This window comes from Protobothrops mucrosquamatus, unplaced genomic scaffold (assembly GCF_001527695.2).
Source record: "Protobothrops mucrosquamatus isolate PMUCROS unplaced genomic scaffold, P.Mucros_1.0 scaffold557, whole genome shotgun sequence".
NCBI lineage: Eukaryota > Metazoa > Chordata > Lepidosauria > Squamata > Viperidae > Protobothrops > Protobothrops mucrosquamatus.
In genome coordinates this window covers 46,165-70,308 of record NW_015386860.1, presented here as the reverse complement: position 1 = coordinate 70,308, position 24,144 = coordinate 46,165, and the positions used below count along the sequence as shown (strand labels likewise).

At 41.0% G+C, this 24,144-nt stretch overlaps 2 protein-coding genes across 5 annotated transcripts; both read right to left on the bottom strand.

Annotated features, from left to right (window-relative positions):
* Positions 1-1,833: 1,833 nt before the first annotated feature.
* On the bottom strand, positions 1,834-7,943 carry LOC107288551 (glutathione S-transferase). Of its 3 annotated transcripts, none has more exons than XM_015817176.1 (7): positions 7,795-7,943; positions 7,064-7,213; positions 6,074-6,125; positions 5,322-5,454; positions 4,212-4,353; positions 3,592-3,723; positions 2,079-2,201 (listed from the first exon to the last, which is right to left on the bottom strand). In XM_015817176.1, the coding sequence occupies exons 2-7, from the start codon at positions 7,148-7,150 to the stop codon at positions 2,079-2,081; spliced, it is 669 nt and encodes a 222-aa protein (XP_015672662.1). In that variant the 5' UTR covers positions 7,151-7,213; positions 7,795-7,943. The 3 variants fall into 3 exon arrangements, with proteins under 3 accessions (XP_015672664.1, XP_015672662.1, XP_015672663.1); XM_015817177.1 differs by having other exon boundaries at positions 7,899-7,943; XM_015817178.1 differs by lacking the exon at positions 7,795-7,943 and having other exon boundaries at positions 1,834-2,201; positions 7,064-7,150.
* A 9,340-nt stretch (positions 7,944-17,283) lies between these two features.
* On the bottom strand, positions 17,284-23,823 carry LOC107288545 (glutathione S-transferase). Of its 2 annotated transcripts, none has more exons than XM_015817171.2 (7): positions 23,744-23,823; positions 22,578-22,703; positions 22,087-22,138; positions 21,599-21,731; positions 20,255-20,396; positions 18,697-18,828; positions 17,284-17,659 (listed from the first exon to the last, which is right to left on the bottom strand). In XM_015817171.2, the coding sequence occupies exons 2-7, from the start codon at positions 22,662-22,664 to the stop codon at positions 17,540-17,542; spliced, it is 666 nt and encodes a 221-aa protein (XP_015672657.1). In that variant the 5' UTR covers positions 22,665-22,703; positions 23,744-23,823; the 3' UTR covers positions 17,284-17,539. The 2 variants fall into 2 exon arrangements, with proteins under 2 accessions (XP_015672657.1, XP_015672656.1); XM_015817170.2 differs by having other exon boundaries at positions 23,758-23,821.
* Between the last annotated feature and the right edge of the window lie 321 nt (positions 23,824-24,144).

Genomic DNA, 24,144 nt, shown 5'->3' with positions numbered 1-24,144 from the left:
CCTGGAAACAATGAGGGAACAGCCCCCTCTGACTTGGCCCTGGCCCAGGCCAGCCGGGAGCCAATGTACAATTTTGTGGTGGCCATCTATGCTGAAACACATTCAGTCTTAGCTCCACAAGGCCATCTGGAAACAGCGAGGAAACAGCCTCTGCCACGTCGGCTCCGCCCCCTGGGTTCATGCTAGGGAGGTATCACCCTTTGTGAGGAATGAAGAAGTGCATGATCGCCTGGAAGTGGCCAGCAAATGGCCCTCGCCTACTTCACATATCCGGCTTGATGGGCTCCGGGGGAGGGGTTTCGGCAGGCAGCGGGGCGCTCTCCTCACAGCGCCGAGAGGCTGAGCCAGGGGGTATGAATCCCAAAAGAAGCGCAACACCGCCCAACCCCCAGCCTGCCCGGTTGCGGCAGGCAGTGGGGCGTTCTCACAGCTGGGTGGCGCAAATCTGATGAGAAGTGCAATGCTGCCTAGTCCCCAGCCTGCCCAGTTTCAGCAGGGAGCAAGGTGCAAAGCTGGCGAGCTTCACGCCTCCTGTCTCAGCCTCTCCGTGCTGTGAGGAAAGCGCCCCGATGCCTGCCGATACCGGGCAGGCTGGGGGCTGGGCGTTGCCGTGCTTCTTTTCAGATTCACGCTGCTGGCTCAGCCTCTCGGTGCTGTGAGGAGAGCGCCTTGCTGCCTGCTGAAATCGGGCAGGCTGGGGACTGGGCAGCATTGCTCAGGTAATGTTGACTCTCACGCTGCTCATGGCATCCCCTCCCCCAGAGCCCACCAAGCCAGATATGTAAAGTAGGTGAGAGCCATGTGCTGGCCACTTCCAGGCGATGGTGCATTTGTTCATTCCTCACGAAGGGTGACACCTCCCCAGCTGCGTTTCTTGCCTGTTTTTCTCCCTCCCTCATCTCAAATATTTCCCACCACTCTATACTTAGGAAGGAAGGAAGGAAAGGAAGGAAGGAAAGAAGGAGAGGGAGGGTCTGAGGGAAGTCCTGCCTTGCTGCCCTTTCACCATCCCCTTGCCCCCTCTCCTGGCCTATCCTGGGCTCTCCCATCCTATTGCTAAGGAAGCTTTGGATACAAAGCCGGGTCTCTTCCCATGGAGAGGGAATGGGTCTCCCTCTGACTTTGCTCTTGTACCCATCATGAGCAACCTGGCTAAGGAGAGCAAGCACAGAAGCAGCAGCCTTGAGGAGGAGGTAAGTGCAGCTGGGCGCCTCCTTGGGGAAGTGGGTCTGGGCTTGGTGCCACAGGTGCTCAAGGGCCAGGCTGGGTGTTTGACCTCTGCTGCCCAGAGCTCCGGTCAGCTCGCACCACCATCCAGCCCCCCCAGATGGCCTGAGAGGAACAGTGAGGCTTCTCCACTGGACCATGCCTTGGCACTTGCCCTAGTCCCACCCCCTTCTGACAGAGACCCTCAGATCTGCCCCATTCCTGCCCAGGCCCCCACAGACACCCTTGCCACGAATGATGTAGAGCTGGCCACACCCACCTAGTAGGCCACACCCACTCCATCCACACCCACCCAGTAGGCCACACCCACTCCATCCACACCCACCCAGAAGGCCGCACCCACCCTGGTCACACCCACCTGGCCCCCTCAAGGGCAACCGCAATGCTGATGCGGCCCTCAATGAAATTGAGTTTGACACCCCTGTGTAACTCGACAGGATTAACTTCTATATAGACATGTGCAGAATTACATATTACATGGTAACAAAAGAGAAATTTATTGACTTCTTTTTCTTAAGTTATTACTACATAGTAACAACTACAGAGACAGGAGTTAATGACATCTGGGTGTTTTTAAAGGTATAAACTGCAATAACATCATATTCTGGGGTAAGATAGACTTTATTTGCTCATGTGAAAAAAAACACGATAATTTTAGATACAAGGCCTTAAAAATATTTTTCATGTAAATTACTTATTTTTTCCCTGTTTCCAAAGGATTATGATTATAAAAGTAAAAGGAATTGCAATTTTATTTAGTTTATCTTTCTAATAATAGGATCCTTTAAAATTAGCAATATATTGGGGAAAAACGTATGCTAGTAGAAATACGCCAGTATTTGAAAAACTCTTTAGAGATTGAATATTTTTTTTATTTGTGTAAGCAGGTTATCATCCAGTGGAGGTTTCCTTTGACTTCCAGGCTGCAAGTATTTCTTTATTGTAGGAATATTGCTTATTCTTGTTTTGAAAGCCTAGGAAAGACAGAGAAAATCCTCTCAGAAACAATGAAAAATAAGATATGAGTTTACAGCCTGAAAATGCTATATATTTCTAGATGCAAAATGAAAATGTAAAGCTAGCAATCATTATTGTTGAAGTACTAAAAGTTTTAAGTGCTAACAAAGTACAAAGTACTGCAAAGAAACATGACAATGGGTCAGGCCAGAAATCTTAATTTCAAAATGTTCTTCTGAAAAGTAAATGGAAATTAGCAGAAAAATGCACACTATTACAGTGTAAAAGCTTGAGGAACTGGTTGTCATTGCAGAACTATTGTGAGATTTGGTTTTCCTTTTCCCTCCTTCAAATCTATACAACAAAATTGGTAGATTATTAGTGTTCATATAATTCCTCTACAGAAACAAGATTCTTCAAATAAAGTTCATGCCTCACTAATTGAGTTTATATTGACTAAGAATCATGTACGACAGATAATATGTAGGTTTATGGTTCTCGATACTTTGTAATCTATCTCGGATGTTCTTGGTGGAAGACTCCCAAATCCTTTCCAGTATTTGGAAAAAAACTACCAATCTATTTCCATTCTTCCCTCTCTCACTCCCCCTTCTAGTCTTCCCTCTACACTCCTTTTTGCCCATCAAATCACCTGATGGTTGAGCAATTGGAAATAGCATTTAAATATTGAGCAATTTGGATAGGTTCAAACTGAAATCCAGGCTAAGCTGCAAAGAAAGAATCTGGCAAAGTATCAAAGAGCTGTGATACTTCATGACATGTGCAGTGAGCAGGTGAGGTTTTTAAAGGGAACTTTGTGTTATTAGATCTTTGATCTGTAACCAATAAGGTATATTTGTTAGCAACTTCAAAGAAACTTCAATTAGAGACAGTATTGATGAAAGGTGCCACAAGGTTCTTCTGCAGCTAGATTGGGGAGACCTATCAGTGTAGTGTCTGGTGAATCAGGTAATATGCACATTTAAGGAAAAACAAGAAAGCGCCCTTAAGCACCCTCATGAAACAGATTCAAAATCCTGATTGCACTTGGAAGAGATGGTGTTTTTTTCCCAAGCATGTGCCATGTATCAGCATGGGCAGTGATTAGAAATGCCTACATTTCAGAAAGGCTGAATATCATCCATATTTTATGGCTGAATATCATCCATATTAAGCAAAGGGATAGAAATTCATACTCATTCACTACATGAGATTACAGATATCAAAGCCATCATCATCATCATCATCATCATCATGGCATGCTGGTAACTGCAGTGGTTCTTTTAAAATAGTTCCCATCAGTGGCTGACAATCTAGTGTCTGCATTTACACTCTGTGAAAATACAGACTGCCTTATACTAAAGTCACATAGCTTGCCAATTCCCACAATTGTATTAGTGTCCTTACCTGCAGCAGAGGAAATTTAGTGAGAATATCAGACTTGAATTCTTCAAGCATTAAGATGGCTTCCAAGAGATGAACATCTGCCCAGCTAAACTTATTACCAACCAGAAAATTTTGCCCATGGTCTTTCAAAATCTACAATGTGAAGAAACCAAGATAAGATGAAGATATTTGGGGACTAAGATTGCAAAAGGCAAAGTGGAGACCTTCAAAGGTAAGCTTCCTTAGTACATGTCTAACAAATGCAATATTTGCAACAGGAGCAAAATAATTGCTTTGGTTACCGGTGGTATACAATGGATGGTTCCACACTCTTCAAAGGTAGTACTAGAGTCCAGTAACCATTGCTTGGAGAGAATTCTGATTGCAAGATATAAATTCAATAAATAAATTCAATAAATAAATTCTGCCTTGTCCATATTTACATCTTGGAAACATTTACTGGAGGGTATAAGTTCTGAGCCAATCTTCTCATGCTGGTAGGTTCCAGACAGACTGGGTTACAACCCCCATCATCCTTAACCAGTACAACCAGGGGGATTACGAATGCTTTAGTTCAACCCAACTGGAGGGAAATACATGGGGAAGACGAGTCCTAAAGCCCACGCCTCATTATTACTTACCTTCTCGTATACTGGAAAATATCTAGTTGTAGTTCTTTCAATAATCAAGGCGCTTTGCTTTTCTTTGTTTTCAGCAGGCTGCAGAGGAAGCGTCATCACCATTAACATCAGATCAGTGGTTCCTTCCACATACATGTCAATCCTGAAAGACATGGTCAAGGTGGAGAGAGAAAATATCTTTAAAATTAGATGCCACTGAACTGGGCCCCAAATGACTAGAGGGACACGTATATACTATCTTGATCCGTATAAAAAATATTTAAAATGAGTAGTTACTTTTAGGAGGGGAGGGAAGGCTATTTGAGAAATTTAAACCTGATAGAAGCTATTTCTACGCCCTTCTTAGTTAATGCGTGTAACCTAATGCCTGATTCCACTTTGCATGCATTAATTGCATTAAAGATTAGTCAGTTCAGTCAGTTAAAAGTCAGTTTCCTTTCATAGATTATCATTTATTAATGCATTAAAGCTGCATGAATAAATGGCAATCTATGGAAGGGAACTGACTGTTTTGGGGGGGAAAAGGGTTTAAAATATCTTCCACAACTGCTGTTCTATAAAACATATTTTTCTAAGATCACCGTGCAGGAGTGGAATTCACAACACTGCTGACCTTCAAATGAAACACTCCAGCCAATATGGCCAATATTGAAAGAAGCTGAATGTTTTAATTCATTAACACCAGGAAGACCATAAGTTCCTCATTCCTGCTTCAGAGGAAAGCTTTCAAAAACAAAGTCTTGCTACATGCACTTACAGCTTCCTTTTTAAATCATTGTTTTCCTACTCATTTTAACAATGTTAAAAAGCTACTTGTTCCAATCATTTGAAGTCCAAATGAAAGATTTTACCAGGCAGGCAAAATAATAATATCACTGGATCTGGATTGCAAAAACTGGAGTGACCAGCAGATGGGAGCAAACAGCTACAAAATAATCCATCTTTTTGCTACCATCTAGTGGTTGTTTGCAATACTGCAGTCCAGATCTGGCATCCAAAGCTAGTCTCTTGAATGCTGCATCTCAAATTGCATCTGTATTATATGTTATATTTCTGTTACAAGTTTATAATAAATTCAAGATTTTAATAAACATAGTCATAACCCCATACATTGCTCTCTCTTTCAAATCCTTCCCGTAGAGACTGTATTTTGCTGCAATATAGCTGAGAATGGCTCGTGTTTGCACCAGCTGCATCCCATCAATTTCCACCATGGGCACTTGCTGAAAAAGCAGCCGTCCATCTGGTAAAAGACAAACGAGAAGAAGAACAATTCAGAAAATAGAAATTCAATTCAAATGAAACTAAAAATGTTAATTGAATATTTCAAATTGATTTGACTGGCTATTTAATATGCGCTACAATTTTTTTAAAAAATCCCACGTTAAAAATGCAAGAATTATAGCCTCGGGATAGGCAGCACACCTTACCAGAGCACCATCCATGTATAACCAGGATAAAATTTAATTAATATGAATTAATTTCTAGGCTTCAACTCCCAGCAATTTTACGAACAATTTTGCTGGCTGAGGAAATCTAATGAAGTTCATCATAGGAAGGGCTCTTTTTCTGAGTGCCACCAAATCATTCATATTGATGATCCACACTGATGATCCAAGTCTACAGATAAGATATATGGAGTCCTCCTTGGGGCTAAGTAGTAGTAGTAGTAAAGAAAATATCCCTGTTTAAGATTGGATCTAGAAACACTCAAGCTGTCAACTTCCCAAACTCCCAATAAATCTTTGCAATTCAGATGATGCCATTCAATTCACCTCAAAGCAGGGTGCCTATAAACTCTTGCCCTGATGTCATCATAAAAATGGATAATAAATTTTATTGAAAATTTGCATCCAACTCACCACTGCGCAACTTCTCCAAATCTTCTTTCGTTTCTAAAAATTGTTCTTCAAACTGCAATGCAGAAATAAAATGAAATGCTTTTTCCTCATTTTATAAGGTCATTTTAGAGAAATTAGCTCACGCTTGGCACGTTTTTTGAAACATGTGTTAAGAAAAAAAAAAGCCAATGCAACAGAAGCTTCCTATTTGGGGGTAGAGGCTGATTCAAATTTTTTATGAAAAAGCCTTTGCAAAATGGCTGTTGAAAGAACCTTGTGCATTTGCAAAGAGGTTGCCACAGCTCCAGCTCCAGAAGGTCACAAATCCTTTAAGGTGACCTCAGTGCCTATCATTTCAGCTTTGCAATTTTCATGACCACAATTTGCTTTCCTTGCTTAGGAATATTTTCTTCAATTTCCTCATCTAGCATATGGTCATGAACATTCCTAGTGCCCTTTGATCCAAATTCTAATCAAATCAAGTCTGCTTAGCTTTTTGCAATCAAGCAAGGTCAGCTAAACACAGCAAAAGGCTTTACAAGCATATTACCTGAAAAGGTAATCAGCTTTGTAATTTTAATTCCGTTGCAAAACATGGCTTCGATGGGAAACCACTCTAATCCCCCTCCTGGATTCTGACTTCATTGTCCAAACAGGTATATCAACCTTCCCAAAACCCGTATTGCATATCAGCTCTTTTTTTCTTTTTCTTTTTTGCACTTCAAGTGCATTAAATTCACCCATCCAGAGCCTCTCTAAGAGTTTGAAAAATCTGTTTCACAAGAGAAAAGAAAGGGATCCCTGTCACCCAAGGGGAAAAAATATTCTTTGAATGCTTTGATTCTTCCACCTGCGGGCGTATCAACCCATCCATTTTGTGAAGAATCTGTTGCAAGGGTGAATCATTGGTCAATCTCTGATGCTGTTATTACAAGATCATTTTTGAGATGCCAGCCAGAGCCCTAGCTGAATTTTGTGCCGTAGGCTTGCAACAAGCATGATAAAACAGACCTCAACTCCAGCTGCTGCAAGTAACCAGCGGATAGATTCCATTTTTCCTCTTCCTCGAGTGTAGTGCAGTTTGGGTTTCCCGGCCATCTTTTTGGAAATTCTTCAGACTCTCAAGCACAGTAGATTAGGAAGATGGACTTTGTGGATGTCCTAAAATAGAAGTGGAAGAGGAACCATCATGAACCCAGAAGTAACTGCTTTTGCCACAGAAGCAATGAAACACAGTCCATAGCATATACTGAGCTGAACTTGTGGACTGTGTCTTCTTCTTCAAGAAGACCAGGCTGTCACTTAATGGTTGGGTTCCCATCTTAAGCAGAATTCAATAGATCTAATTTTCCTCAGTGTCACCAGTAGCTGGAAAACTTTGTATTCTTAACTTTCTACTGGCCAGCTCCTATTCAACAATAAAGAAGCCTTGCTAAACAAAAAACAAAAAACAAAAACCCTACACCCCATTTGAGAAGATGGCTTTAGAAAAGTCAGAACTACTCTTTGAAGTATCAGCATCTAGCTTGAGAGTTAAGAAAGCTACAACTCCAATTATGGCTCCGTTATGGCTCAATTTTAAACCAGCATATCTCATCCATCTCAAAGCAATCTGTTTCAGCTTAGATATATCCCCCCAAAATTCACGAACTCCAGACAAGTCTTTAAGCAATTGTTGTTCATTCCCTTACAATCCCAAAAGTGTCTAATATAATAGTATACATTGCAGGGCATGAATTTACCTGCAGTCACTGCCAGATGAGTCTAGCACAAATGTCCACGTAGATAACTCTGCTTATTGTAGCAGGCACTGTAATTGCCAGAAGAAGCAATCAAAAGCACTCACCAGGTGTAGCTTCTCTGCTGCTCTGAGAAATGACCCCCCAAATCAGCAAGGAGTCTGCAGTCGTGCCTGCTTTTGTACAACAATTCTTTTTGGGAGGGGGTGGGAGCAGGCGGATTTAAGCCAGTTTTTAAAATATGCTTAGTCACACTATATCAGTCTTCAAGGATAAAGGGATCAGAATTAATTTGTGAACTAAATTTTGCAACAATTTAAAAAGAAAAAAACCAGACAGAGCAAATGATTAACCGCATTTAGAGCTGGCGAAAGAAGGCCACTATCAGGGCCATTCCTCCGCTATGCCACAGATAGACCATTCAGCAGGAATACTGTAGTTTCTTTCACACAAGGAAAAGATGTATCAGTTGCATTTCATGCAGCTGATAGAGGGGGGGGGGAAATATTCACCAGCCTTTGGGCCCAGCTTAGCTCCAGTCCTGACAAATTTCATTCACACAGTTGTCTTGATTAAAAGGTGGCTCTGCTAACTGACTTGGGGCCCTTTCTGGAATAACGAGTAGATTAGATAAAACCCTATCTCCACCCTGTTTACGCACTTGGATCCTTTCACCTAGCTGTTTATTGATGTTAATCTTTTAATACTTAACATTTTAATATTTATAACTTTTAATTGTCTTTATTGTTATTTATGATACTATAAGCTGCTCAGAGTTGGTTGACAGGGAGCAAATAAATTTAGTAAATAAATGAATAATAATACAAAAAATGGCCTGCTATTTCTTTCTTCCAGAATATAATTTCAAGCCCTAAAGCACAGATCTTCCAAAGTGGTCTCTGACTGAAGCACAAACCAATCTTTTCTCTCTTTAGCTTTCTAGATAAGCCAAGATGACTTAAATGCCTGGTGAGGCTAATCCAGTGGTTCTCAACCTTTTTAATGCCGTGACCCCAACCGGTCGTAAGTTGCGGACTAAACCGGTCGTAAGTCGAGGACTAAACCGGTCATAAGTCGAGGACTAAACTGGTCGTAAGTCGAGGACTACCCAACCGGTCATAAGTCGAGGACTTTCCCTGCCCGGGAGCGCGCGCATGCGTGGTTCCGCCCCCTGCGCTGGCCGAGGCATAGCTGGCAAGCAGCAGAGACGGAGCAGGCCGACCACCAGCTGGCCCAGCCCAAGGGAGGTAAGGCACCCGCCAGAAAAGGGGAAAAAATGGCGGACAAAAAAATGGCGGACAAAAAAAATGGCGGACAGCCTTGCTTGGCGACCCCCATGAAATGGTCGATCGACCCCAAATGGGGTCCCGACCCACAGGTTGAGAACCACTGGGCTAACCAATCAATTATAGAGTTGCTAATTAATCAGACAAAGCAGCAGAGCTGTATTCTTGCTCTTCAAAGAACTGCTTGATATGGATGAACCGAGAAGCAAATTGCTTTATATCACACAAGCAAATACTAAGGGATGTCTAATAATCTCTCAGTTCAAGAAATGTGTGTGGAGGGCACACAATTGTGCCTCTGATCAATTAGGGGAATCCAAGTTACACCCCTCCCCTGTTGTCATGCACACAAAGGAAAAAGAGATTGAAGACAGTATAGGTGGGTCTCCTCTTACAACAGTTCATTTAGTGACTGTTTGAAGTTACAACAGCACTGAGGAAAGTGACTTATGACCGTTTTTCACACGACCATTGCAGCATCTCCATGGTAATGTGATCAAAATGTGGATGTCTGGCAACAGACTCATATTTATAACGGTTGCAGTGTTCCAAGTCATGTGATCACCTTTTGCAACCTTCTGACAAGCAAAGTCAATGGGGAAGCCAGATTCACTTAACAACCGTGTTACTTGAGAGGCATCTTTTTCACCATATACCCAACAAATGCAAAATGATTTTGCCAATCAGAGAGACATTTGATAGTGGGTATAGCCACTGGATAAAAGTTCACTGGAGGAGCCCACACAGGCCATCACCCACCCATCCATGCCCATTAGGGAAATGTATCTGGGATCTGAATGCCATATTGAGGCCAAAGCAAAACTGCTAATTATGAAGGGCTGACAGTTCATCAGGCTGTAAGAAAAGCCGAGTTCCAAATTATCCCTTGTGAATGTTTGATGACCTGCTTAAAGATTCCAAACTAACAGTTCAGGAATTCATCCTGCTTCCAGTAGGATACATGGTGAAGTAAATGTCTTCAAAGGAGTGGAGACACGTGATCAGTGCCTAGATGGTGTTTTCTGACTGGCCAATCCAGATAAAGGAGATTATCCGGATAAAGGAGGGTGTGAGAGGATCTGAGATTGCCCACTTGCATTCTGGACAGCTGCTCCTCATGAATAAGCAGCAGGAATTGAGGGTTCTGCAGTCAGATTGTTAGTTGAATACCTCAGAGTTGAGCAAATTCCATCAAGCTCAGAATGGCAATGTATCCCTTATAGGTACAGTGCCAAACTCATTTCTTAATCACTTTGGGAAAGTGGATCTTAGCAGCTTTTCAGCTATTAAGAATCTTACAATGGACAAGTCTGATAACATGCACTGGGTGACTTCAATCCTTAGCAGAAAAAAAAAGTTCTAAAGAATTTAAGGAGAAGAAAAAGACAAACACCCTCCCCTCCCTCTTTTTTGGAATAAACAGCAACAGGATGACTAAAATATTGACTCTGACCCCTGAAGAGGCCTGAAGTAGCTTCAGAGGAACATTTAATCCCCCCCAGCATTGCCAAGAAAAATTCCACATGTGGTTAATTTTTTTAGAGTGTAAACTCTAGATTCATATATAACAGTGCATAACAGTGATCAAAATTCAGACGTTTGGCAACTGACTCATATTTAGGATGGTCGCAGTGTGTCCCGGGGTCATGTGATCCCCTTTTGTGAGCTTCTGCCAAGCAAAGTCAATGGAGAAGCCAGATTCACTTAACAATCGTATTACTAACTTAACAAATACAGTGATTGACTTAACAGCTGTTGCAAGAAAGGTCGTAAAATGGGGCAAAACTGTCTTAGCAATTGTCTCCCTTAGCAACAGAAAACTTGGGCTCAGTTGTGGTCGTACGTCAAGGACTACCGTATAGGAGCATTAACAAGCCACTCCCAGTGGCTACTAGGAATGGAATTGATAAGAAATCAAAGGGGAAAGAAAGGGAAAGGTTTAAAAAGACTTGCTAGTCTGTCCTGCAGTTTCTTGGAGAGTCTTTTCTTAAAGAATGAATGGAAAGAGATGAGCCAAGAGTTAAATTCTTCTGCTAAATTCCTCCTAAGTCAATGTTTAAAGTATTGCATTAGCAAAAATTGGGTTTAACTTAGAGGTTGCCAGCTGTCCGCCCCCTTCCAAAGGACAATCCGTGTCATCTGGTACACCTGGTTGACTTTTTGCAATCAGTGAACCAATTAACCAGCCTGAATATGGACTTTGAACAGTTCACTGCACATCAGACAGCAAAGGGTAACTCTTGTCTTTAATATAGCAACATGAAGAAGGCCTCACAGCCCTGCCTTCTGCATATTGACTTAGAAGAATCCTGCTCCACAGTGTTTAAAGACTTTCTCTTCTGTTTGAAAAGAGTTTTCAGTGAAGAGGTTATTAGCAGCCTGTCAGAATGAAGGCATCAAAACAGTGGTGGGATTTAGCCGGTTTGCACCAGTTCGGCAGAACCAGTAGCTAATTTTTTATTGCCCTGGCCCAGAACGGACTTCTGGAAACGGCATCCACACAGAGAACCGGTTGCTCACATATTTGAATCCCACCACTGCATCAAAAGCTTTCCCTTAGATCTGCCAGATCTTTATCTGTTGAACTGATATCTGTCACAAAGTACAGTTTCACCACCCTTCAGTTGTTTCTAAAATCCATACGGCTGCTTACAGAGTCTTGGCAGCGAACAGCAATGACCACAAATATCAGTCAGGTAAATTTGTGTTGTGCCAGCAAGTTCCTTCATCAGATTGCCTTTTTTTTTTACACTTCTCAATTAATTAATTATCTGTGTCAGTTCCCCGACAGCTTGTCTCGTAGGACTCTTTTATTTTAAAAATCCAAAAATTGCTTGCCAAATGTATTTCATACAGCCATCTCCTCCTCCTCCTCCTCCTCCTCCCAGCCAATTTTCAGATACTAAGAAAAGAAAGCTTTAATGCCTTTCAGATCTGCCCTTTGTCCCTTTCCAAGTCTGCTTTTGCTTACTTTTTCAATTGGAGTTCATCTCTCTCTCCCCACCCCACCTTTCCTAGTCCATGTCTCCCTTTCCCTAACCAATATTGGCAAGATTACAAAGTATAAAAAATGAAGGTTTAAGCTGATACAGAACCATTTGCTTTACTTCCCACTTGGTTTGGATTTTAAAATTAGGCAACGCTTTTCCAAAATAAAATAAATATGAGGCTAGCTTCTAAGCCCCCATTTTTCCTTTGTTCCAACTCTGCTGCAAGTAGATTTGGCTTACACTGAATTTGTATTAAGCTAACTCAGGAATATGAATGAACATCTTTTCATTGTATTTCATTTGCAGAGAGCAAGGGGTATGAATCAATTCACCTCAGATTTCTTTACTAACCTCCAAATCTTGGATCTAGCTGAAGGCTCTTGGTTGAGACCTTTATCGGAGTGTCTGCCACCTTATTCAGTGTTTGCACAATGCCTGCTCCTGAACAAGTTGGGCACTTTTGTCTGAGAGGCCCACCAATACTTGAAATCCAATCTTTTTTTTTTGCTCAGCCTTGCTCTGGCAAGGAGGAAAGGTCAATGCTCAGTTGGAGCCTTCTCAGATTTCAAGAGGGCAATCCTTATGCAACAAGGAACAAGAATGTCCAGTTGCCTCCTGAAAAAGTGCCTTTGGGACAACCATAACCTGGATGACTGAGAACCTCCATAAACATTTAGCTATGCACTTTGGGATGAACAGCCTTCAAATGGTGCGGGGAATATGAACGGATTTCCAAAAAACATTGCAGACTACAGGAACCATTTGCATTTCAGTTTGAGATGCAGACAACACAGACTCATCCCCAACAGCCTGGGCCTGTCTTCAACAGTGAAGGGACACAGGGCAGAAAAATATCCTGCAGCCAAGAAGGCTCCACACACATTTACACTACTCAGGTGACCCTGAAGACACAGGTAAACCACTTCAACAACTCTCTGAATGAATGCAAATGACCAGCTGTCTGCAAGGAATATAAATCCTTCCATTCCTCACCATCCAGTCAGAGCTGAAGAAGCTTCTTGGATGAGAAACAAAATGTCTTCAAAGAAAAAAACAAGAAAGTCCAGTTGCTTCCCGAAAAAGCACCTTTGGGACATGCCCCCAGATCTTTCTCAAGGTGTATGTAGGCTGGTGGGATAACTGGACAGTTGAGAAACTCAGCTGTTTATTTTCATAGACCTGCCTTTCTGCAAATACTAGGTCAGGGATCATGCAAGAGAACTGAAATGGGGATTGATTGAACCAGGGGTTTCAAAGTTTTGCAAGCTCTGTTCATTAAAAAAATATATTCCTGGAATAAGAGACAGAATGGTCCTTCTTGGGGGGGTTGAGAGGAGTTGAATATCAGCCAACAAACCTCACCCTTTCTGCTGCATCTTAGAATGGTTATGGTTACTCCCTGGTTGTGTTCAAGTGAGTTTTGTTGTTAAGACTCTCACAGAAGCCCATCAAATTCTGGTGGGTTTCTAGAGTTCCAAGGAATTGATTTGACTGATTGATTCTGTGCCTCCTAGCAGCCACATAGATCAATCTTCTCCATGACAAAAAACAGTTGGAAAAACAAGGGTTCAGCCCCCAGATACCCAACCAGAGAATCATAGAATCATAGGATTGGAGGAACTTCGGAGGTCTTTATGTCTACTCCCTTGCCAGTTCAGGAATCCACATATTTCAATAAATAATTCAAGGGTGACCCTGAAGATGGATCAGCCGTAGATTTGATAAAGAAACGCAAGCATCAAGTTTGAGGATGCTAAGCTATTAGCCTTGGTCCTGTTCAATTGCTATTCTTACAAGCATTCCTTTCCCCCAGATATGCGGGTTTTTATTATTAGTACCTCTTCCAAGTAGCAGAAGATCAGACAAAGCAAACCTATAGAAGAGGGGAGCCTGCCTCTGTGCCATTTTATTGTCTCCACAAAGCATGAGCTTTCTTCAATGCCCCTTAAATCTCGGTTCACATTTCACTTGAGGCAGCTCCATGCCCCCAAAGGCTATTGCATCTGAGAGAAATGCCCAGATACTACATAATGTGTTTCTTGACAATGGTGTGATGCATGAAAAGAGACATGCATGCTTAAATGTTGAAGTGAGCCTTAGAAATGGAATCAATCAATCTATGCATACCTAGGCACGTCTTTTTTAATACAGGACATGTGTTATATAAAAGAATATATTCTGTGCCAATCATGGTTATGATGGCATGAGAAATGCTGGCACTTTTCTGTGAGCAGCTCCTGGGTGTGGCAGGATAATGTCCAAGTAACACAAATCATTTGGCAAAGACTAACTGTGGGCGGATCCAGATAAGGCATTCACAACCTCTCTAAGAGCCAGGTCCATGGCAAAGAGCCACACCTGAGATCCACTTCTCTTCAGCCACGAGCAGCAGTATGGGTCACTTGCAGCCAAAGGAGTAAAGAATTGTGTGGCATCATAAAGAACAGGGGTCTTCAAACTTGGCCCTTTTATGACTTATGGACTTCAACTCCCAGAATTCCTCAGCCAGAGTGCTAATAAAGAGGAAGGGCTTTTCCACAGTTCAGTCTTAAGTATAAACCAGTTGGAAAAGAAGCTGATGCAAGAACTCCCATTCAGATTTCAATCCTTACCCCACATACCCTCATCCCTAATTCCCTCTTATACAAGTAGTCTATTTGTTTAGTGATTATTCAAAATTACAACAGCACTGGAAAAAGTGACTTATGACAGTTTTTCACCCTTAAGATCCTTGCGGCATCTCCGTGATCAGGTGATCAAAATTCAGACGCTCGGCAAGTGGCATGTACTTATGACGGTCGCAGTCTCCCAGGGTCATGTGATCACCATGTGCAACCTTCAGACAAGCAAAGTCAAGGGGGAAGCCAGATTTCACGATCGTATTGCTAACTTAACAACGGCGGCGATTCACTTAACAACTATGGCAGGAAAGTTCGTAAAACTCACTTAACAACTGTCTTGCTTCGAAATGGAAATTTTGGGCTGGGTTGTGGTTGTGAGTCGAGGACTACTTGTATGTCACTCCTTCTCATTTGGTATATCCACAATCAATGGGAGAAAGGAAGGAATCAGCTTCCAAGATTGCAGCTTTCCATTAATGAGCTTGTTAAAAAAAAAACCCAACCTTTTACCAACCCAGTAACTCAGAATAAAATGGTGTCTGTGAAGGGCAACAATGCACAATTGGTACACAGTAGCCAACTGGGATGGAGATGTTTGCCTGCAATGAAATGTTCAACATATAAACCAAGAGCACCACTTCCATCAGCCCAAGTTGGAAAACCCTGGCTTACAGCCATTTATTTAGTGATCCTTTGAAGTTGCAACAGCACTGGGAAAAGTGACTTATGATAGTTTTTCACACTTACAACTGTTGCGGCATCCCCTTGGTCACATGAACAAAACTTGGATGTTTGGCAACTGGCATGTGATTCAGTTAACAACTGTGGCAAGAAAATGGGGCAAAACTCACTTAACAACTTAGCTTAGCAATAGAAATTTTGGGCTCAATTATGGTCCTAAGTTGAGGATTACCTGTATGCCACCCATAGTCATTGTATGTGAGCTGGTTGGTGGTATAAATTTATTTAATAAAGAAGGCTATTTACTAGCTTTAGCAAAGACACTGGTAAATGCCCTCCAGGCAATATCCACGTGAGATTTCTAAGAAGACCTGAAAACTAGTGTGATCATCCCAAGCTTCATTAAAAGTAAATACTTACAGGAGTAAACATGCAATGTTCCTTGCGATGGATAACAGGCATGTACAGTATGCTGTGTTCTGCCATGGCATGTCCGTGCCAAGGGGCTGGTTTGTAAAGTTTTATAACCATTGTGTACACAATAAATGGTTGCAGTACAAGTTGTGTGAGCAACTAATCTACCAGCTGAGAAATGCCTTTTTGTGACCTCCTTAGTTTTTCTGCACCTGGCATTACCCCCACCTCCATTTCCAGCTGTAGCCTCTGCTGTGCATCATACTAATTTTTATATTAAAAGTCCATGCAGCGGTTAAACATGGTTCAGGATACACAATGAAGGATAGTTCAGTCATTTTGTTCAGAAGCAGTCTTTTCATGTGCTATTGTTGCTGTCCAAGCTGCTCTTTTCTTAAGAACTCGTGTTCATGACTTTTGAATGTAAGTTGTATATAAATGTATGCAAAAATGAAGCAAATATATTGGTTGCTGCTAGTGTGCAAGGAACTGCTCTAATGAAATGCAATCAAGTATCCATATAGTCACCAGAAGCTGAACTCAAGTGGAAGGTGACTTTTCTTTATATAGTTTACTAGACAACCTGTGCCCTGCTGGGTCATTGTTATATAGAGAAACAAAATGACCAAGGGAGGGCAAAAAAAGCAGGAATGACTTCCGAATTCCAATCCCCCATTTGAGTTTCCTTGTGGGAAACTGGCAGGGAGCATCAGAAATCTCCTTCCCTTTCCTTCCCAGCACGAACGAAAGTGATTGCTGCTGGGTGGGGAAGGGAGGGAGCGAGGGATTGTGAGACTGGCTGGGAAACTGTCACAAAATTTTGACAATGAAGATCAGATGACTGCAGCAACCAAGCAGCACAGCAGGAGCCAGTTGGTCTGAAGCAGCCACAACTTTTCAAAATGTCACTTCTTCAGAAATCAGGAGTGCCGGATTTTGGACATATTCTGTAAGTTAGCCCATCTGAAGTACCTTTGTTCAAAAATGGTTGCCTTATGATACACTGTTTCAACCAGTGAAAGGTCATGACAATAGTTTTAGCAGTATATAGATTCTCACAGATAAGATAAAATCTTTTGATATCTTCAATTAAATCAAATCTGCCGCATTATAGTATAGAACTGAACGAATCAGATAATTTCTGTTCCTGATCCTCTCTGTTTGATGGAAACCATCACTAAGCAATAATATTGCTTGATTGATTGCTTGATTGTTTGATTGACTGATTGGTTGATTAAATGTTTATGTCGCCAATCTCTCTACCAAGAGGCTCTGGGCGGCTAATGTCTTCTTAAAGTGTTAATGGAAGATCAGACATGTTGTTTAGTTGCTAAGTTCTGTCTGACTCTTCACAGCCCCATGAACTACAGCACACCAGCCCCCCCCCCAAGTTCTCCACTGCCTCCCAGAGTTTGCCCAAATTCATGTTCACTGTGTCAAATGTGTCAATTCAGGCACATTACTCATAGCTTAATTCTATTAAATAATCAAATAAATATTGGTTTGGAATATTTTATTTCAGGTTAGTTTAATGGTACTGTACTGTACCCATTTCATCTTTACTTCTCTTGATCTTTCTACTGCTTGATCTTTCTACTGCTCATTCAGCTTTCCACTGTAATTATGTGGATTGATCCTGAAATACAGAGCTGCAAAGATATATATTCCCTTACACACTTGAAGTACAGTTACTGCCTCATCTAAAGTCAGCATTTCTATCTACAGCAGTGACTGGTCCCAGATTCCCAGCCAAAATTTATTGGAAAACTTTTATTGCTTCAGCTGCCGTTTTCTCATCCATTGGAGGTTTTCGTGCACTGCCAGGCTGCAAAAATTTCTTAATTGTGGGAATATTACTTAGTCTTCCTTTAAAAGCCTAAAAAAAGGAAAAAAGGAAGGAAAAAAATGAATTTTTACATTTTTTAAAAAATGTTAATTGACATTTTGTCATCTGAACAACCAGCAGTTATTATATTCTGAAGACTCATTTATTTGAATGCTGCTTTTGATCTTGGTTGCAAACTGTAATAATCAAAAGAGGCATATCTGTCAACACAAGCTTCCATGATTTAAAAAAAATGGTTAAAAGATTTGCTTCGTGTGTGTGGTTTTGAGTAAGCATTGATTCCTAGCGACTGCCTGGACAAGTATCTGCAGTTTTTCTTGGCAGAGTTTTCAGAAGTGGTTTGCCTTGCCTGCTTTCTAGGGCTTTGTGTGGCCCAAAGTCACCCATCTGGCTTCCTACCTAAAGCAGGATAGAACTCATGGCCTCCTCATTTCTAGCCTGGTGCTTTAACCACTACACCAGCCTGGGACTCAGATTTGCTTTACATTCCAAAAGCTGTAGTCAACATGTCATCACTGAAGGAAGATGGAAATTATAGTTCATAACACCTAGAGAGTCTAGGTACATTTATCTAGTACCTAGGAACATTTATCTAATAATTTTTTCATAAATTTTAGCCTATGCATATTGCCTGTATCCATTAAGGTTGAAGATATGCATTAAAATGCTAGTAAATACTATAAAGAATTAGAATTCCATATATGCATATTTTCGAACTAGTAGGTGGGCAGAAGCTGCTGTAACTGAAAAAAAAGAGACCCAGATTTGAATTAGGGTCTAGTATAAGAATAACTGCACATTATCTTTCACTATCGGCCTGATGTGTACTAACATACCAGGGGAACTAACTATGAGATATAATTATTACCGGCAGATTGATTTTGAGTGGCAGCTGAAATGACCACCACCTTATTATGCCTGGTACAGCAAACTACCTTACACTTCTGTCATTACCATTTGGAGAACATGATTCAGGAACTGATGGGATTTTGATTTGGTGTTGTGCTGCATGTTTTTACTGCTTGCTTACCTCTATTGTTTTATTGCTTACAAGAGTAGTTGCTTACCTTTAATAGAGGAAATGTTGAGAGAATATCTGCCTTCAACTCTTCCACCATCAAAATGCTTTCAAGCAGTTGAACATCTGCTCTGCTAAGCTGTTTTCCTACAAGGAAGTCTTGTCCATGATTTTTGAGCACCTTCAGAGCATAAAACATGTTAAAGACTTATTGTATTTTAGATATATATTCAATATTGAAGAACCTGCAAGTTAGCCAACTGGAGACGGTGCCATCCTTTTACAGGGAGCGAGTGGATTTTTTTTCTTTAATGTTAACTTACAAACTGACCTTTAATTTCAAGAGACACGTATCAAGGGTTTCTTTAGAAAAACTAAAATGTCATCCTATGCACAGAGAATGAGCAGAACCGCCTCATAGCCCACTTTTCAATTTTGCAAAATATCCAGTGGGATGCAGTTCTTCATTTGTCCTTGTCCTCTTAGGGCAGGGGTCCCCAACCCCTGGTCCATGGACCAGTACTGGGCTAGAGCATGCCAGCAACCGGTCCGCACAAACAAGCCAAGCCCCATCCGCGAGATGTAGGCAGCACACAAAACCATGCACCCTCCGGTCTGCGGAAAAACCTCTCTTCCTGGAACTAGTCCCTGGTGCCCAAAAGGTTGGGGACCTCTGGCTTAGAGGGATTCTACTTTTCTTTATGGCCTCCAGGAACTCAAATGCATTATGTGAAAAAAAGCAAAATGGGAGAAAAGCAAATTGTAACTCTCTTATTCTGTATCCATAAAAGTTTCATAAAAGAGTCTGAACATTTTCCCTATTGGTTTTAGAGGTCATGTAAAGTAACCTCTTTTCTATAAGTATTTTCCAGGATGTCTCATGCAGCACATGGAAGTGATATGACATAGGCAACTGGACAGTTAGGTTCATCATTCTGTGGTCTCCCTTTCTTGGTAATTGAAGAATAAAAAGATGCACAAGCAGAGCATCCTTGTGTGTGTTTCAGTGGTGCCATGCTAAGATTAAAGTATACAAAATTATACTCAGACCAAGTACTGTGAAAATATAGGACATACAGTATTTCAATAGTGAAGAAAGTTACATTTTGGAACAATGCATGATTTTGTACTTCCTGCTCCAGCCATTATTGTAAACCTTCCTGATCAGGAGAAAGATATCTTACAATAAGTTGATTAGTATTCATTACTATTCTGACAGAATGTTTCACAAGCATCTCTCTGTCTATCGGGCAGTTAAACACATATAATTGTAAATTAAAACCCAACATTGACCCCATCCTGTGTTTCATAATATTCAAAAGCTCTTTGCTGGGAGCAGTGTCCTTTCCACCTGATGGTAAGGTCAGATAGATATCTGTTTGTAAACTCCGCTTCTGAATGAACATTTCTGCCATGCCTTCGGAGGACAGCATTTACTGAAGATACGGAGGAAGTTGGCAGAACTGTACTCTCACTGAGGAGAGTTCCCAGCATTCCCAACTGGTCTACACCAGGTTGGAAAGAGAGACTAGGGTTTTGCTGTTGTTGCTGCTGTTTGTTGTATTCCGTTTCTGAAATAACCATGTCCATCACCTTTTGCTCCCTACCTTTTCATAGACTGGGAAATATCTGGTGGAGGCTTTTTCCAGGACTGTCTGTAACTCCTTCTCCTTGGTGTCAGCTGGCTTGAAGGGAAGCATCATAATTCCCTCATTGAGATCTACAGTCCCTTCACAGTACATGTCAATTCTGAAAAGGAAAAGAAGATCCCTGTGAGTCTAGACAGATGTGAACACAGAGCTTCCTCCACTGAATTCCAGCTGTGGAGCTGTTGGAATGACTCGGTTCATTCTTCCAGTACAAAAGAATTCCTCCTTTCAATTACGCAACCATCAATTAAAAGCATCAATAGAACTTTGTATTTAAGTTTCAATGATCATCACTCTTCACACGTATTGTATTTTCTGCTTTATACTGACAATAAGCCTGTATCACATTCATTCATTCATTAATAGAATGGATATAGCTTAAAATCAGCCATGTGTACAGATAGTCCTCGATTTATTACCATAATTCAGCCTAAAATTTCTGTTGTTAAGCAAGACTGTTGTTAAATGAATTTTGCTCCATTTTACGACCTTTCTTGCTACAGTTGTTAAGCAATTCACTGGAGTTTTTAAGTTAATAACAGAGTTGTTCAATGAACCTGGCTTCCCTCTGGCATTGACTTTGCTTGTCAGAAGGTCACAAAAAGTGACCATGTGACCCTGGGACACAGCAACCATCTCATAAAGACAGGCTTGACACCAGGTGCCTGAATTTTGATCACGTGACCATAGGATTGCTGCAATAGTCGTAACTGTGAAAAATGGTCATAGGTCACTTTTTTAGTGCCATTGTAACTTTGAAGGGTCACTAAACAAACTGTTGTAAGTCAAGGACTACTTGATTCTGAAGTCTACTTGCAACGTGTTCCTGTTTATCCTGAATTTTCCAGATGAAAGTTCCTTTCCTATAAATTCTGATGTTCTTTAGTAAGTACTCAACCCAACCATACTCCTTGACCATCAAAAAGACTAGCCGTCAAAATCTTCAAAAGCCATCTTTTCAGTGAAGCACAACTCCAGAGAGAGAGAGGGGGGGGGAAACCATTTTAGAAGCAAATAAGTAGATAAAACCTAAGAAAGGAGCATTGACCTAGTTTACCAGGTTTAAATAGTGCCAAGAAATGCCCTGACTACTAATGATCTTGTTCAAATGAACTTCATTCTAACTGAGAGGGTGTATTGCTTTTTGCAGAAGGCTTCTGTCCTACTTGGAGGTGATTCAGAATCAAAAATTGCTGACTCATAGTATGTCAGCAGAACATACTCCAGCTCTCATAATTTGCCAGGAATTGCCCATTCCTCCTTATCTTATGTATAGCAAACAGTTATAAAATGTTACATTACAGTGCTCTCTCCTTCAGGTCCTTCCCATAGAGGTTGTATTTTCCTGCGATGTAATTGAGAATGGCTCGTGTTTGCACCAGCTTCATCCCATCCATTTCCACCATGGGCACTTGCTGGAAAAGCAGACATCCATCTGGTAAATGGGAAAGGACACATTAATGGAAGGGTTCTCTCCAATTATTAGCATGGCAGATGATGTAGAGATGAATTTTACAGTTCAGGAGTAAGGAACGATGTCCTTTTTATGACTTGTGGACTTCAACTTCCAGAATTCCTGAGCCAGCCATGCTGGCTCAGGAATTCTGGGAGTTGAAGTCCACAAGTCATAAAGGGGGCCACTATTCCCCACCTCCATTATAGGGCATGCTTGGAATTTCAATATTTTACCTATACTTGTGAGAAGATGTCACTTGCTTAATATTTAGATCAAAAGTCTTATGAGACAGTTTTGCTGTATATCACACACAAACACAAGGTAATATGCTCACCGTTTTTTAACTTTTGTAGTGCTTCTTTTGAGTCAATGAATTGTTCTTCAAACTAGTAAACAGAAAAGATAAAAGATTTCTATGGCTTCCAAAATTATTGCAAGTGCCAGATTCATCTCCATGTCCACCATCCCTGGCAGAGATTTGTAAGAAAAGGAACTCCATACTCCAAGAGGAAATTGGATAGCTAGATTCACTGAGTTAAGTTGTGACAACTATGGTTAAATCAGACCATGACTAAGGGAAACATAGTTTAGCATGAGGTAGGAACCCAACAAATGAGCCACAAACACAATGATGATCAAGTAGTGGAAGTTAATTACTTAATACATTTTAGGAAAAAAATATGGATTTCCACAATGTCATAATCATGAAGTTTATGACTTATTTGTTCATTACAGATTTGTATTTGAGAATTAAAATGTAGCCACCTTGGCAGCAATAGATTCCAACACAAACATTATTAATTAAGAGGAGTTTGGAAGACTCACCTCAATCCCAGCTGCAGCCAACATCCACCTTATGGTTTCCATTCGCCCTCTTCCTTTGAAGTAGTGAAGCTTTGGTTTTCCAGCCATGGTCTTACTAAACTGTTATCCTGTATGGTGGAATGTGGTCTGGATTCCCAGGAGCGACGGAATGCATTCCAGAGGAATAAGAGATGATGAAGTTTAGATAGTTTGACTTTGAGAAAGAGAGTTAAGACGCCTCCTAGCAATTCTCAGAGTATACCTTTAATGATGCAAGTAGTTGCTTTAATTTGGCAATATTTGTCTATAGACGAGGAACAATAAAGGAACCGGTTTAGAAATAACTCTATTTGTCTTTATTGGTTTTATGGGCCTGGCACCTGCTACATTAAATATATAAATATAAATCTTATGAGGATACAGATACCCTCAGGCAGACCAATATACATTTTACAATGCTCCTTTATACATTGGTTTTAGCAAAAAACCAATTTTATAGCAACATCTTTTTTTTTTAAGGCATGCTATCTTGAGCAGGTGTATATACAGTACAATCTGCCTCTGTAGGAGGAAACATATAGTCATTTCTTCCATCTCCCCCCCACTCCTATTGGGATGATATTTTCACTGTTGTAAAACTTTGTCACCTGCAACAATTGAAGACCAATCCAGCATAGCTAACTATAAAAGCATTCTCTTCCTAAAATATTCAAATTATGATTTATTCTTTCTCCCCTCCCATCTATTCCACTGGGAGTAACTGGTTATCTTTTGGACTAGTGACAAGTAAATATTAGCATTATCAACTATATGTTTACTCCAAAGGAAATTCTACTGAGTTCAATGTCCCCACCTCATAGATAAGCAGGCATAGGATTGCAACCTGTCTTTATTAGTGCAATTCTACTCAAAGGGTTAACAGAGTAAAAGTTTGTTCACCTAAATGGAAAGGCATGTGAGTTTCAAAGACTCATGAACTCATGACAGTTTTTATTTCTCACAAATCCCTCCTCCTGCTCAACATATTTCTGCTCTTTTCCCCAACACAAACTCTGGACTTTCAGAAAAGAATCTTGCAGTCATTTCCATCCTGATTTATTAGTCACCACTAAATCAATAAGCAAAAAGAAGACAAACTTTAAGGTTACACAATTGCCCCTGCCACCACTTTCTCCTCAAGTTTCTACCTTCGAATACTGACCCGCTGAGAAGCCTCAGTAAACGCAGGCTCTTCTTAATGCAAGTGAGGTATTCCGTGCACCTTCAATATATAAAGCTCCCAAGCTCCACCTTCTGACCGAAGAGAGATAAGGAACAGCCCAGATGGAGGAGGAACTTCATTGGTGGCCAAGAGAACAATTTCAGTGCCTTTTCCCCAGCGGAACAACTGACTTTCAAGTCAATCCATATTGGGGAAAAGTGGCCCTCACACAGAGCATGATGCAGCTTGGTTATGCAACTGTCTGGGCAGGTGTATTTAAGGCACATAGTGTTTTGTTTTTTGGGTACTACCTCCTCTAAACCTCCTTCAGTCAATAGGCAGGTAAATGGAGAAAAGCCCTCTATATAAAGGATCCTTTGGCTGGCG